General features: G+C 38.0%; 1 protein-coding gene across 8 annotated transcripts; it reads right to left on the reverse strand.

Moving 5' to 3' along the window:
* Positions 1–376: 376 nt before the first annotated feature.
* Positions 377–11,143, reverse strand: LOC149189745 (E3 ubiquitin-protein ligase UPL3-like). 8 transcript variants are annotated; one of them, XR_016255928.1, is made up of 8 exons: positions 8,601–8,802; positions 8,408–8,503; positions 7,742–7,786; positions 7,424–7,540; positions 7,075–7,245; positions 6,824–6,985; positions 3,507–3,602; positions 377–1,491 (listed from the first exon to the last, which is right to left on the reverse strand). XR_016255928.1 is itself a non-coding variant. In XM_089411925.1 (8 exons), the coding sequence occupies exons 3-7, from the start codon at positions 8,432–8,434 to the stop codon at positions 6,824–6,826; spliced, it is 522 nt and encodes a 173-aa protein (XP_089268051.1). In that variant the 5' UTR covers positions 8,435–8,503; positions 8,601–8,673; positions 10,888–11,143; the 3' UTR covers positions 377–3,602. The 8 variants fall into 8 exon arrangements, 2 of the variants coding, with proteins under 2 accessions (XP_089268051.1, XP_089268052.1); XR_016255927.1 differs by having other exon boundaries at positions 377–2,658; XR_016255926.1 differs by having other exon boundaries at positions 2,314–3,602; positions 8,601–8,801.
* Positions 11,144–13,414: the final 2,271 nt, after the last annotated feature.

Genomic DNA, 13,414 nt, shown 5'->3' on the forward strand with positions numbered 1-13,414 from the left:
ACTTTTCCTCATTTTCTTATTTGATGTCATTGTTGCCTATCCAATAAACATCATATTAACTCTTAAATGCAAATTACATCTCACATGAATCATCCAATAAACAACCTATTAACTCTTAAATTCAAATTACATCTCACATGAACCTATAGGTAATGTCGGATGCAAAACTAATGGTGGAAAGTACATAGCACTTTGACTAATAAGTTCAACAAGGAGAGCTGCGACGCAGCGAGTCCCTGCGTGAAGTTGAGCCTGTCTATTACGCACTACAAAGTAGAGGAAAACACATATCAATATATAGTCAATGGCATAAAACAATGAACTGAGTTTTTAAGAAGCAAGTTGCGCCTGTCTATTACGCACTACAAAGTAGAGGAAAACACATATCAATATATAGTCAATGGCATAAAACAATGAACTGAGTTTTTAAGAAGCAAAATGCAGCTTCTGTATACAGCATCGTTGAAATCAGAGATAGCAAATTTATAAGTTCAGTTATGCCACACTTGCACCAAGTGATGCTACTGCTAAGAAATTTTATACTGTGCATCCGAAAGTGAAACTTTTAGAGTATTGGAAGGAACTGAGTTTTTAAGAAGCAAAATGCAGCTTCTGTATACCAGAAGTGTCACCCATTAACAAAAGCATCGTTGAAATCAGAGATAGCAAATTGACATTGATTTTCTAACTTATGAAGTTATTAGGACACGGACATTGACTGTAGGCCGAGAGATACATGCTGTCTGCAGTTGAGCAGAGCTTTGAAGCATCCGTTGTACACCTGTATCAGAGATATAAATCATACATGGTAAGCATTCTTTGGACATGGGATGTCGTAGGCTTCAGTTTTTAAGAAGTGGTAGTAAGAGCTAAGAGCAAATTTAAACTTGCTAACATTTGACAATTAGATCATAACCCAAAGCCATGACAAATGAATATATTGTTTCAGTGATAGCAAACTGACATTGATTTTTGCTGCATCGAGTTGCTTTTCTTTGTTTTTCAGATTAATTCACAACAGGGCTTAATAAAAATAGCTAAGAGCAAAAGGTAGGCAAAGCCTTAATGACAAAACTATTTCACATTGCAGTCGAGCAGAGACGATAGACGCATAAAAAATGCGAGGTGCAGCGCCATGGCGGACCCAAATGCATATTTGAAGCCTACGTTGTACACCTGTAACAGAAAAGGAAGCGGGGAAATAAGACAATGCGTAAGATAATGCAAAAGAGATTCTAACTCACAAATGAATATATTGTTTCAGTGATAGCAAACTGACATTGATTTTTGCTGCATCGAGTTGCTTTTCTTTGTTTTTCAGATTAATTCACAACACGGCTTAATAAAAAGAGCTAAGAGCAAAAGGTAGGCAAAGCCTTAATGACAAAACTATTTCACATTGCAGTCGAGCAGAGACGATAGACGCATAAAAAATGCGAGGTGCAACGCCATGGCGGACCCAAATGCATATTTGAAGCCTGCGTTGTACATCTGTAATAGAGAAGGAAGCGGGGAAATAAGACAATGCGTAAGATAATGCAAAAGAGATGTTAATTTTTTTTTGGTTTCTTTTTTCTTTGTCTTTCGACTTTTGCGATGTCGATAATCAGAAGAGTCATCAGAATAAGTGCTAAGAGAAACAATGCTGTGAGTTCAGTAAGTTGGCTTATGCTAATGGATTCCATGTTATGTGAAGCGGGGAGGTGTATGTGAATATCCAGGTGCAGAGGAGGCCAATTTATACAAAAGTTCAATGTGTTTGTAAGGTGGTTTTAAGTGTGAATGGAGCTAAAATACTTGAGGTGCAATGAAGTGGTCGATAAGACATGGGGAGCGAATGGCATGTGGAATGATGTATTTGGCGGCAGAAGTGATGTATCTGACATCGGGCAATCTTGGTGGTAGATTGGGTGCGACAGGAGATCTATGTCAATATCTAAGTGCAGAAATAATCTTGAAGATCAGATTGGATCAGGCCAGTATTTAATGATGGGCATATCGATCTGACATGGGGAGCATCTATGTCAATATCTAAGTGCAGAAATAATCTTGAAGATCAGATTGGATCAGGCCAGTATTTAATGATGGGCATATCGATCTGACATGGGGAGCAAATGGCATATGGAATGATGGATGTGGCGGCAGTAGTAAATGCGAAATTAGGTGCCCAGGGTAGCTTAGAAAGGCTTCTTGTTCCAACAATGTGATTTCATCGCAAAATGCTACATAGCACACTTGAATTTCATCCACTTAAATCAGAACTACTCTGATTTAATATCAAATCAGAATAACTTGAGAGTTATAAATACAAACCTTTTTTAATGATGTTTGTAACATGCCAATAGGTTGGTAAAGATCATCTCCTCCACCAAATGAACTTGAGAGTTATAAATACAAACCTTTTTTAATGATGTTTGTAACATGCCAATAGGTTGGTAAAGATCATCTCCTCCACCAAATGTGCAGGTTGACACAACAGCTTTACAATTGTTCATAAATCTTTTATCTTCAAGATCAATATCAAAGCCTCCACGTTCACATTGGGCCCCCACAAAAATCTCAGAAATATCTGGTATCTGGAGGCAGCTTATAACCTTGAAACTTTCTTGTCTCTCTTGGAACAGCATAGAGCAGACTTCTAACAGGACTATCACTGGCCTGTTCGGACGGAAACTCCAAATGTTCAACAATGTAAAGCTGGAAAAGACACAATGCTTGTGCAACAGCTTTCAACATGTAACTTCTTACCAAACAAATTGCCATGTGCACGATACAATAATAGCAAGTTGAGAAGCAGGGTAGCTTCAGGATTATTTAATCAAGTACAATCATGATAATAAATGTGTGTGGAAACAGAGCAGTGAGACTCCTACGTATTTCTATGGTTGAGCTGTTGACATTCTCTCTGTCCCTGGATGAAGTTGGTGTACTTCTTGAACAAGCTTGGAGTAATTGAGAATGTTTCCCTTGGTTAATGGAAGTGTTGGTGCTGTAGCAGCTATGGGCCTGGATTGCTCCCTTGTTCATGGGGTTTGATCTGGAAGCCATAGAGTTGGCAGGGGATATTGGCTTCGTAAGCATCAAAGCCTGGATTGCTCCCTTGGTCATGGGTTTTGTTGAAGAGATCACTATAGATCCACTGTCCTCCTATAATATCAAAAAAAATAAAACCAGAATATAGAAGAAATACAATAATTTTACCATTCAGTCTCTGATCACTGAAAGGCAGATTGCGAACAACAATGACACGGCAGTCCCATTGACTTACTTTAGCGGTCATTTATTGGACATGAATAAAATTATCTTATGTTGGATGGAGAAATGGTATATGAACATCCTTATTCTCATCTATATTAAGTGGTGTTATAAATCTGCTTGTTTGATAACTGGATTAGCGTTTGTTGAACAGATCAAAATAGATCCATTGTCCTCTTATGATCTCAACAAGATTAAACCCCGAATATGGAATAAATACAAAAATTTTAACAGCAAACCTTGTGACTGACCTTTGGAATTTTACCATTCAGTCTCTCACCAAGTTTCTTTCCTTCTGCTTCTTGTTCCAACAATGTGATTTCATCCCAAAATGCTACATAGCACACCTGAATTTCATCCACTTAAATCAGAACTACTCTGATTTAATAGCAAATCAGAATAACTTGAGAGTTATAAATGTTGACACAGCAGCTTTAAAATTGTTCATTTAAATACAAGTGTTGAGATTAGGCACCGCAGACACAGGGTAATTCTGAAAAGCAGTTTCTACATGTCTAGTTCATTGAGAGATGACATCTGATAAGGTGGAGTTAAAATCTGATTGACTGTAAGAAATAGTGATGAAAGTATTTTTGTGCTTTCAGATTCTGAATTGTGACATTTTTAAACTCAGTTTGTTCCCTGTAACAATGTGTGACCATAACTGCCCTTCGATGCCAAGAAGAGGCTCACGAACATGAAATTGGATTTAATTGTTGCAATTCCAATACTGGAGGAATGGATTAAGCGTATAACCAATTGATTGAACACTGCCGTGAAACTATTGGGTGTTAAATAAAAGATACATTCATTTCATCTATTCACAATGATGCTAATTGCACTATTTATGCTCAGTGAGCAGTTAAGGTGCAATCACAGAGTTGACACCTCGGAATTAGTCATCTTCATTCATGCTAGTGTGGAATCGTGGATTGTGAGGTCAAAGTATGACGGGTCACCTTATTTACGTTTTGGAACCATTTTTTGTTGTCACAAATTCTGTTGAGGGAAGGGCTCTGTGTTGTTTTTGTTTTTGCTTTGAGATAAAAATGGATGTTTTCCCATTTTGTTTTCTCTGTGAACTAAAGCTCTTCTATTTTATAACCATATTTGGTGATTTCATTCATAAAGTGTAGTTGGAACTTCAAGTCGGAAACCTGTTAATAAAGAGAAAAACCTTTGTTGTACATTATTTGATGTTGACTAGCTTTATTAGCCTACCATTCGAAAGCCTGTTAATAAAGAGCAAAACCTTTGTTGTACATTATTTGATGTTGACTAGCTTTATTAGCCTACCATTCGAAAGCACTCTCCTACAGGCATGACAATATCGAATTAAGGGTTGTATCTTTGTTAAGCCTGAAGTTGGGTAAGGTATACTGGCCTTAACGATAATTAACCTTCCAACACTATTTGATTCATACAATTCTAGCTTGCCAAGTTGATTTGTAATGAATATGCCATCCTGTAGGAAGATTGCCAAGCTCTTCTTTAACATTAGCCATATTGAAGTTACCATAAAGATTCCATGAAATAGAAGCAAATTTTAGGCTAATTCCAAGTTTATCTTTCACTAGTAGTGTTGAGGGATAAATGTTGGGTGACTATTAACTTCATTATCAAAACTCAAAGTAGTTCGTGAGTTTCTGTATTATGAAGAATGATCTCTGCTTTTAAAACGGAGTATGGCCATCAGTAAGATACAGAACATGTGTATATGTGTCACATGAACAATTCTGGCATTACCACAATAATCTATGAAATGTTGAAACGAAGCTAACCCTTTGCAACCATACTGTAAGGCAATGGCATTTATTTCTGTTTCCTAGGACCAAGTTTGGCCATAGGAGGAATTCTTGTACCCTCACAAGTTCGTTGTAACCTTATTAGGGTTTGGGCAGAGGTGTAGCATTAGTAACTTGTAATAAAACAACAGATCCCTATTGTACAGTCACATCACTGCTTATGAGTTATGCTCAAATGATGTATGGGAAAAGAGAATTTTGGTTGCACCTGCACCCCATTGTGGGATATGTGGCATAAAAATCCTAACAGTATGTATTTCATCAATAATAAATTTTGGGAAATGTTGTAGTTGTTGATTGATAGACAAGAGTATGGCCATCAGTAAGAGACAGAACATGTGTATATGTGTCACATGAACAATTCTGGCATTACCACAATAATCTATGAAATGTTGAAATGAAGCTAACCCTTTGCAACCCTACTGTAAGGCAATGGCATTTATTTCTGTTTGCTAGGACCAAGTTTGGCCATAGGAGGAATTCTTGTACCCTCACAAGTTCGTTGTAACCTTATTAGGGTTTGGACAGAGGTGTAGCATTAGTAACTTGTAATAAAACAACAGATCCCTATTGTACAGTCACATCACTGCTTATGAGTTATGCTCAAATGATGTATGGGAAAAGAGAATTTTGGTTGCACCTGCACCCCATTGTGGGATATGTGGCATAAAAATCCTAACAGTATGTATTTCATCAATAATAAATTTTGGGAAATGTTGTAGTTGTTGATTGATAGACAAGTCTAGATACATAGCACAAGCATCTGCAAATGTTAAAAGTCTTTGATCCACAAGCCACCATTGACAGTTGTGCACCATTTGAGGTATGTTGGACCTGGCAGTTGAAATGAAGCTAACCCTTTGCAACCCTACTGTACACCTTCAGATCAGGTTTAAAGGATAGCTCTGGATTGATTCGGGTCAATAGGAATGCTACAGTTTTGTCACTACCCTGGACAGCAGATGGAAAAACACAAAATGCAAAACATGCATAGACTGACATTCGAACTAAAAATTGCAACAGCTTCGCTATTCACTTACAGAGAAACGTAAGTTCTCCCGGTTGAATTGTGACAATTTCATTAGTCATGACTAGTTTTATGCCAGGTAACACACACCTACAATCCAAGCCACAAGAAACAATTTTTTGGGCATTTGTCACTACCCTGGACAGCAGATGAAAAAACACAAAATGCAAAACATGCAAAAGGCTTGGACTTGGACACAAGTCACTGCAAGAGATTTGCAATCCCTAGAACTCTCTGCCAACAAAAGATTTTCCGGTAAACTCCAGCCTCAGCCATTCTTGTAACTACATAGCTACTAACAAAGACCAAAAGCAAAATGCCTGGAAATAAGACACTACACGAGATTTGCAATCAATAGAACTCTCCTACAAAGAAGAAGGCTATTGGACAGAGGGGCAGGTGCATGCATGTTCATATAGAAAGATATAACTACTTCAGTTTTGCTACAGAAAAACTAGAGTTCCACAGCAATGGCATATGCATTTTCTTTATAATTTGTCTAGCACATGAAGTTAAAAAGTCGAAATAACATAGAATTTGAAAAACAATAATGGGAATATTCTAAATGAAACTCCCTGACTCTCCAATACAGACAAATGTCTATTTTATTTTATTTGTCTAGTACCATTCAAGCAAAATCTATTCACGTGTGGTTTCAGATCGGATAGTCAATATGTGTCTCAACTTTTTAACACAGCACGAATAACAGTCAGATGAACGATAATATTTTAAGTACCTAATCAGTGGGTCTGTCCAGAGCAAGGGAACCTGACATGCCTGGCACCAGGCTAGAACCAGTGAGAATATCTCTAACAATGCCGCTTATATTGAGATCAAGAAGTGCCTTGGCAGCTAAAGCAGATCCACCAACAAATTTAGATAGAATCCTAATCAAACCCTGCAAGCCAATTGATAATATGAGACCATGCAATAAGTTATAACAGAACCTTCCAATTTTTTTAACAAATAAGTCACTTATGTTGATACCGTATATGTGGATGTACTAAGAGATGACTGGCCACTTCCAGAAGTACCGACAGATATAAGTCTTGCTGCTTGTGTAACCAAGCCATGATTACAGAGTTCATCTAATTTCTCAGAAGAAGAGGCAAAAGATTCTACAATCCGAGTCAAACAAATACATGCATCTTCGACCACCTGCGTAACAAATATTTATCATTGGCCAGAGGAGGAAATGTACTTCAAGGTAAACATTCAAAGGATCAATAAAAATTGAACACAGAACACAAACAAATATAAATTTAACGCTATGCCATCTTTATAAACGCACTCCTACGTTAAATATGAAAGGAGAATATGCAAAAAAATAGATTACCTTTGAGTCATGAAATTGAAGAAGATTTGTCAATATTGGCACAGCATCCATTACAAATTCCGCTGCATCAGATGGAATCTTCTTGCAAATGTTTGCAGCAGTGGACAATGCTACCCTCTAGTGCATTCCAAGAGCAGACTCAAACATAAGATTAAATTTTCCTATATAAACAAAAGCTAATGAAATACAACTTTTGCGACTGTACGTGAACACCGCTGGAGAAAAATTCCAGATAAGATAGCACTGCCATTAGAGCACCAGCACGAAGGCATCATCCCTCTTACAATCCCCCTTAGCAAACCCTGAAAATATACTTACATGTATCTCAATATTATGGCCGGATCCTCCTCCGCTTGTCCGCCCCTTCACAGATTCATAACATGCCAACAAAAGTAAGCTCTCAACTGTACCATATATGAGAAACAGAGCCAAATTCATCATTGTACAGAATAAAAAAAGGAAGTTAAACAACAAGCATCATACTCAGGAAACGAGAGAGATGCTAGAGCTTGATGACCAGAAGAACTATATTAAACAAATTATTGAACTAATAATCCGATAGCATAGCATTATATAACAAGTCAAACCAGTTAGGAGAAAATTACAGAATGCATTCATTACGGTTGGATAAAGTTCCAAGACAAATAAGACAACCAAAAGCGTTGTCTAGTAAGACTTGGGACCTTCCAGTCTAACCCTAAGGGTTTGTTGGACAAACCCAAAATCCGGAATAGCCACCTACACGATTTTTATAGGCATTCCTAATAACCAAAATGAAAATATATAACTTAAATACAACCACAACAACGAATTTCAAGGGCATAGCCGCTTTCGTCCAGACAAAAATATAAATACATATACATCTTGTGTATCAAATGAATATCACAGCTGAAATAAAAAATCTTCCAAGGGATTCACCTAACAACAAGACTGTCTGTCTCTCTACCCAGTCATCAGAAGACCACGACCAAAATTTAAACATACCCATAAATTCATTGAAGACTTGAGCATGTAGGTGTCAGAAAATGATGGAAACTACCTCGGAGATTCCTTGGAACGCCGCGACCTCACTAGGAGAACCTGCAAATCAATTATAGATAAAAAAACAAGTCACGAGATATCTTTAAAATGCAACCATGGAAACTCAAGGGAAGTGCAAGATCATTTATGAGATTACCTGATAAGGGCAACGTATGGGTGGTGGAACCACCTGCTCAGAAACCTTCACGGTTGCCAGACCATACTCATCACTGCACAAATCACCCGGGAATAAAACCCTGGTGTCATAACCCAAGAGCTAGAGAGCCGAGAACTAAGAAACGACAATGCAACATCAAATTTCAAATTTAAATAAAAATAAGAAAATCAACCGATGTCAATAAAAATAAAAATGAAAGTCGAAACTTTTATCCACCTTGTGGGCCCTACATGACGGCCATGTGCCTAACACCTATCTCCCTAGCATAACACATGCAAGCTATACAGCAGGCCACCTAAGGTCGCATCAGGTTAACAGCTGTGATCAGGGAAATTGAACCCTGAAACCCGGGCACTGTAGCTGGTGGAATACTACTACTCAAGTCCATCCTCTTCCTGGATTGAAGAAACCCACAAACGCATATTTGAAAAATCGTTGGTTGCAGACCTAGACCTAGAGTGGAATCCTTTTCCATTGGAGGATGATGATGTTATTCCTAGAAAATAATTTATGCGTCCAATTAGTCAAACTCATATATTCCTGTCAGCTTTAAAAATTTACTTTACTTATTAAGTAGGGTTAACACGTGCAAGTATGCCATTCCTTTGTCGATTCCCTATGGACTAACCATTGAACACATTCCTCTTTCTATTCCTTTTGCTGCTGAGCATTGAACACATTCTTCTTTCTATTCCTTTAGCGGCTGAGCATTGAACACATTCTTCTTTCTATTCCTTTAGCGGCTAAGCGTTTAACACGTTCATCCTTCATTTCCTTTTGTCTTACCAGAGTCACAGAGTTCCACTTTACCATTCCATCAGATTTGAATGGAAAGAACAGTCCCCTCCTCCTTGCAAGCGAGACACCTGGCTATATTAGAGACTTGAAGGTTCCGATTTTCCTTTTAAGTGGTCGTTGGCAATCTTCATTAATCAGGCAGGCAGCAGGCGGTAGAGTTCAAAATGGAAGATTTAAGGAGGAAAACCTATGCTTCGTCCTCTGATTCTTAGGCACCATGGTGTCCTCATTATCATGGTAATATTGATACCAATGAAAGTATTCAGATACAAACACCAACCAAATCAGTGATGTTTGCGGAAACCGGACTTTGTATAGATGATGATACCGCGCGCTGGTGTAATATTTGGTGACCTCTCCACCAAAAGGCCACATGTTTACGGTCTGCTCGGAACAGCTTCTTTAGGGCCGGCGGTGCAGATTGACCAGATTGCTCAGGAGGATTCATCACTAGCGGTTACGCAATGTTGGAAGAAATTGGTAGCCAACAATGGCAATCCAGTTCAAACCCTAGCCAGTATATTCTTTGCCCAGTTCCAGAAACCCTTTTTTCCCACCGACGCGGAGCGTCGAACGAAGAAAACGGCAGCAGGAGGATGTCATGATCATGAGGCCAGCGAGGAATGTATTGGGAATGCTCGTCTACACAATCTGGTGGAGTGACAGAGGCGGATTAACATGAAAGCTCTTTCCTTGACTCTGTTATCGCTTCTAATATGGCAAGGTGAGGCTTTCTATATCTCAGGCATTTCAATTCGAATGTGAAGAAGACCATAGAGAAGGAGCCCTTCATTTATCGCATCAGAACTCTAGTTTATTGTAATAATGGCTTGTATCCCTTTAGCAAATCGTTGTCTTAAGGAGGGCTAGGTTACCGGAAGGTCGGATGCTCGGACCAGAGAACTCTCTTTCTATCTTGTATTCTTCTATGTCTTTTTCGTCATATCTGTGGAAGGGCTTTCAAGGCCATTTCAGAGGCAGTTACTAAGCATGGAGTACCATAGTTCCTCTATGGCAGAATTGGGGCATTAGTTTGAGGAAGAGCATGTTAAAATGAATAGGCTATTGGAAAAACAAAGGAGCTTCGCAGAGGAGGAGCGAAAGGCATATAAATTGCTCAGAGAACTCTCTTTCTATCTTGTATTCTTCTATGTCTTTTTCGTCATATCTGTGGAAGGGCTTTCAAGGCCATTTCAGAGGCAGTTACGAAGCATGGAGTACCATACAAGAAAATTCGAGAAAAAAATATCATTTCCGTAGCAAAACATAACAGAATATAAATGAAGGAAAAAAATTAATACAGAATCACTGACATACATGTAGGCAGCGCTTAAAATTACAGAAAATTGTAATGGAGGCACCGCTTAAAATTACCGAAAATGGTAACAGAGCATAAATGTAAGAAAAACAATTAAATGTACAAGACCAGGCTCTGGTTACATGCAAGGTTTTCGTGGGTGTGGGTTACTCTATCAAGATCGACTAGTGTGTCGGCGCCCAACTCAGCTTCAAAGCTCTGATGAACCCTAGCTCCACAAGCCATCCTCGTTCCTCTTTCCCGATGTGAGTGAAACTCGAGACCTTTGTGAGCGAAGTCGAGTGGCTGAAAAAGATTTGCAGAAGCATATGGCGAGAACCTCATTACCCACCCGTCAATACCAGCACACCGATGCGATGCAGCACAACACCTGTTAACCCTGCGACCTTAGGATATAGTTTACGAAATCGGGATATAGTTTAGGAAATAACGAAACCTGTAAGGAAGTAATGCTAGCATTAACGCTAACAGTTAACGGTCAGTCACACTGAAATTAGCGATAACTTGCAAATTAACCTAAGGTCGGGCCTCTTCCGCCTCGGGAAGAGGCCAAATAAGATGGCAATCGTTCAAGCGGAATGGAACTTTGGCTTTGTGCGCGCATGACCCCACAGCAGGGACTAAAAACTTTGGATTAACCACGCAATAACGCTCGCTCACCAGCAAGTACAAATTAATGCTAACTCCCACCCTAACGATTACTATAGTCCCTGCCGAATGCCAGATGGCAGGGACTAATAATCACAAAACTTAGAATACTCTGTTTGGTTGTCAATGTTAGATCATTTGCAAATACGAATAAAGCCATTTAATATTCCATTCAAGGATTTCGAGTTACTAGGATGGGATTGAATACGAATTGTGAATAGAACATATCACATTCCGAGAAATGTGAAGCAGATGGATTGAAATGGACATGCAACGTAGATTATATAGAAACAGATCATGGACTATGGTCATCGTATGGGATTGTATGAGATTAATTTTTGTACCATTGGGTAAAATTGCAAGGAAGGAATATCTATGTAGACGCTTTATTCAGTGAATATTGTAATTAAATTACTTTAGATTATATAAGGTGGTTATGAGGAAGGCATTGTTTCTATTCATGACAGACCAGACCAGATCATGGAGAAGAAGCTGGAATCTTGGCCTGTAGCAGTTGAAGCTTTTAGGTCATTTTTAAGTCAATTGCAGATTTTCTGAATATTTGGGAATCCGATGGACATGGGTGTGGTGACTAAATTTAGGTCATCCTTAAGTCGATTGCAGATTTTCCGAATATTCGGGAATACGACGGACATTGACGCAGTGACCGCGCCCATGTCCATGAATTCCCAAATATTTGGAGAATCTACAATCTACTTAGATTCCGAAATATTTGAGAAATCTGCAATCCACTTAAACTCACCGCTAAATTTATAGTGTAACAACATTGTGAGAAAAGTGTATTTCATTTGCAAAGTGTTAAGTAGCAGTAATGTTAATAAACAAGATTACGAGAATAAGATAAGATATTAGAATATGTCGTAGTTGAGGTTTGGATTGTAGGGGTAGAAAGCATCTGCACATAAAACATGATGTGTATAAGAAATTCTAAATGGGAGCGGTAATAAGCAAAATCAAAGAATGAATTAATAGTGGATGGCTTTTCTCGTGATTACTGTCATACAGTACTGTGAAACGGGATAGTCAATGATAGATAATTTGGAAAGAAGCCAATTGAGGCACTGGAGGTAGGGTGGGGACAGACAAATGCAAACAGAACATAATGCATTCCGAAAAATGGAATTAAGATAAAACATTAGAAAGACAGTTGAAACAAAACATGGCCCGAGGACAACGCGTTGTATTGTCTGAGATTTTTTTGGATTTAATGAAGCCACTAGGATTCACAAAATATATCCCTATAAACACTTTATTTAGTGAAGGTATCCCCAGTTGATGTAGATAATTAAATTAATTAAGAGTAGATAAATTAGTTGTGAGCGAATCATTCTTTATTTTCACAACCTACAAAGAAGTTTAGCGCGGCATTGTGAGATCAAGGAGATGAAGCCAGACACTTCGGCAAAGAAAAATTAAAGCAGATAGTTAAATAAATGTTCAAATATAACAACATCGTGATCTATTTTGCAAAGTGTGAAACATTCAGGATTCGTAATAAACAAGGTTGTTGTGAATAAGACAAACATGTTACGATTACGGGAGAGGCAGCAGTAAAGAGTGGACAATTACAAAAAGTTAGTTAATTAATTACATTAAATAAGGCACATGTACGTGTTCCGAGGTTCAAAGGTATTTAAAAGATAACATTTTAGGATCACGAAACACTAGAAGTGGTCATGAAAACTAATTAACAAGGATTTTTTTTTTAAATAAGTTATATTTCATATGAATACTATATGGAAAATTATGGGTTCTTACAAATTTGGAGCCCTAAAACCACTAGTAACTTGATCGAGTCATGTTTACCCGAACAACTCTAACACAACAACCCAAAATGTTGACATATACTTAAGCATTTGCTTCTCCTAGTTGCACATCACTTTTTAAAAGGACTATGTTGACATTTATGTTGCTTACAATTTTATGGTGCTTTTAGTGAAAATTTAATTGCAAATTTCTTTTTAAAGTCATAAATCTCTTTTTGGTTTCATGGTTAACTTCTTGACAC

Source organism: Pinus tabuliformis, chromosome 3_1 (assembly GCF_031772625.1).
Source record: "Pinus tabuliformis cultivar Carrire ecotype Pingquan chromosome 3_1, CPIR1, whole genome shotgun sequence".
NCBI lineage: Eukaryota > Viridiplantae > Streptophyta > Pinopsida > Pinales > Pinaceae > Pinus > Pinus tabuliformis.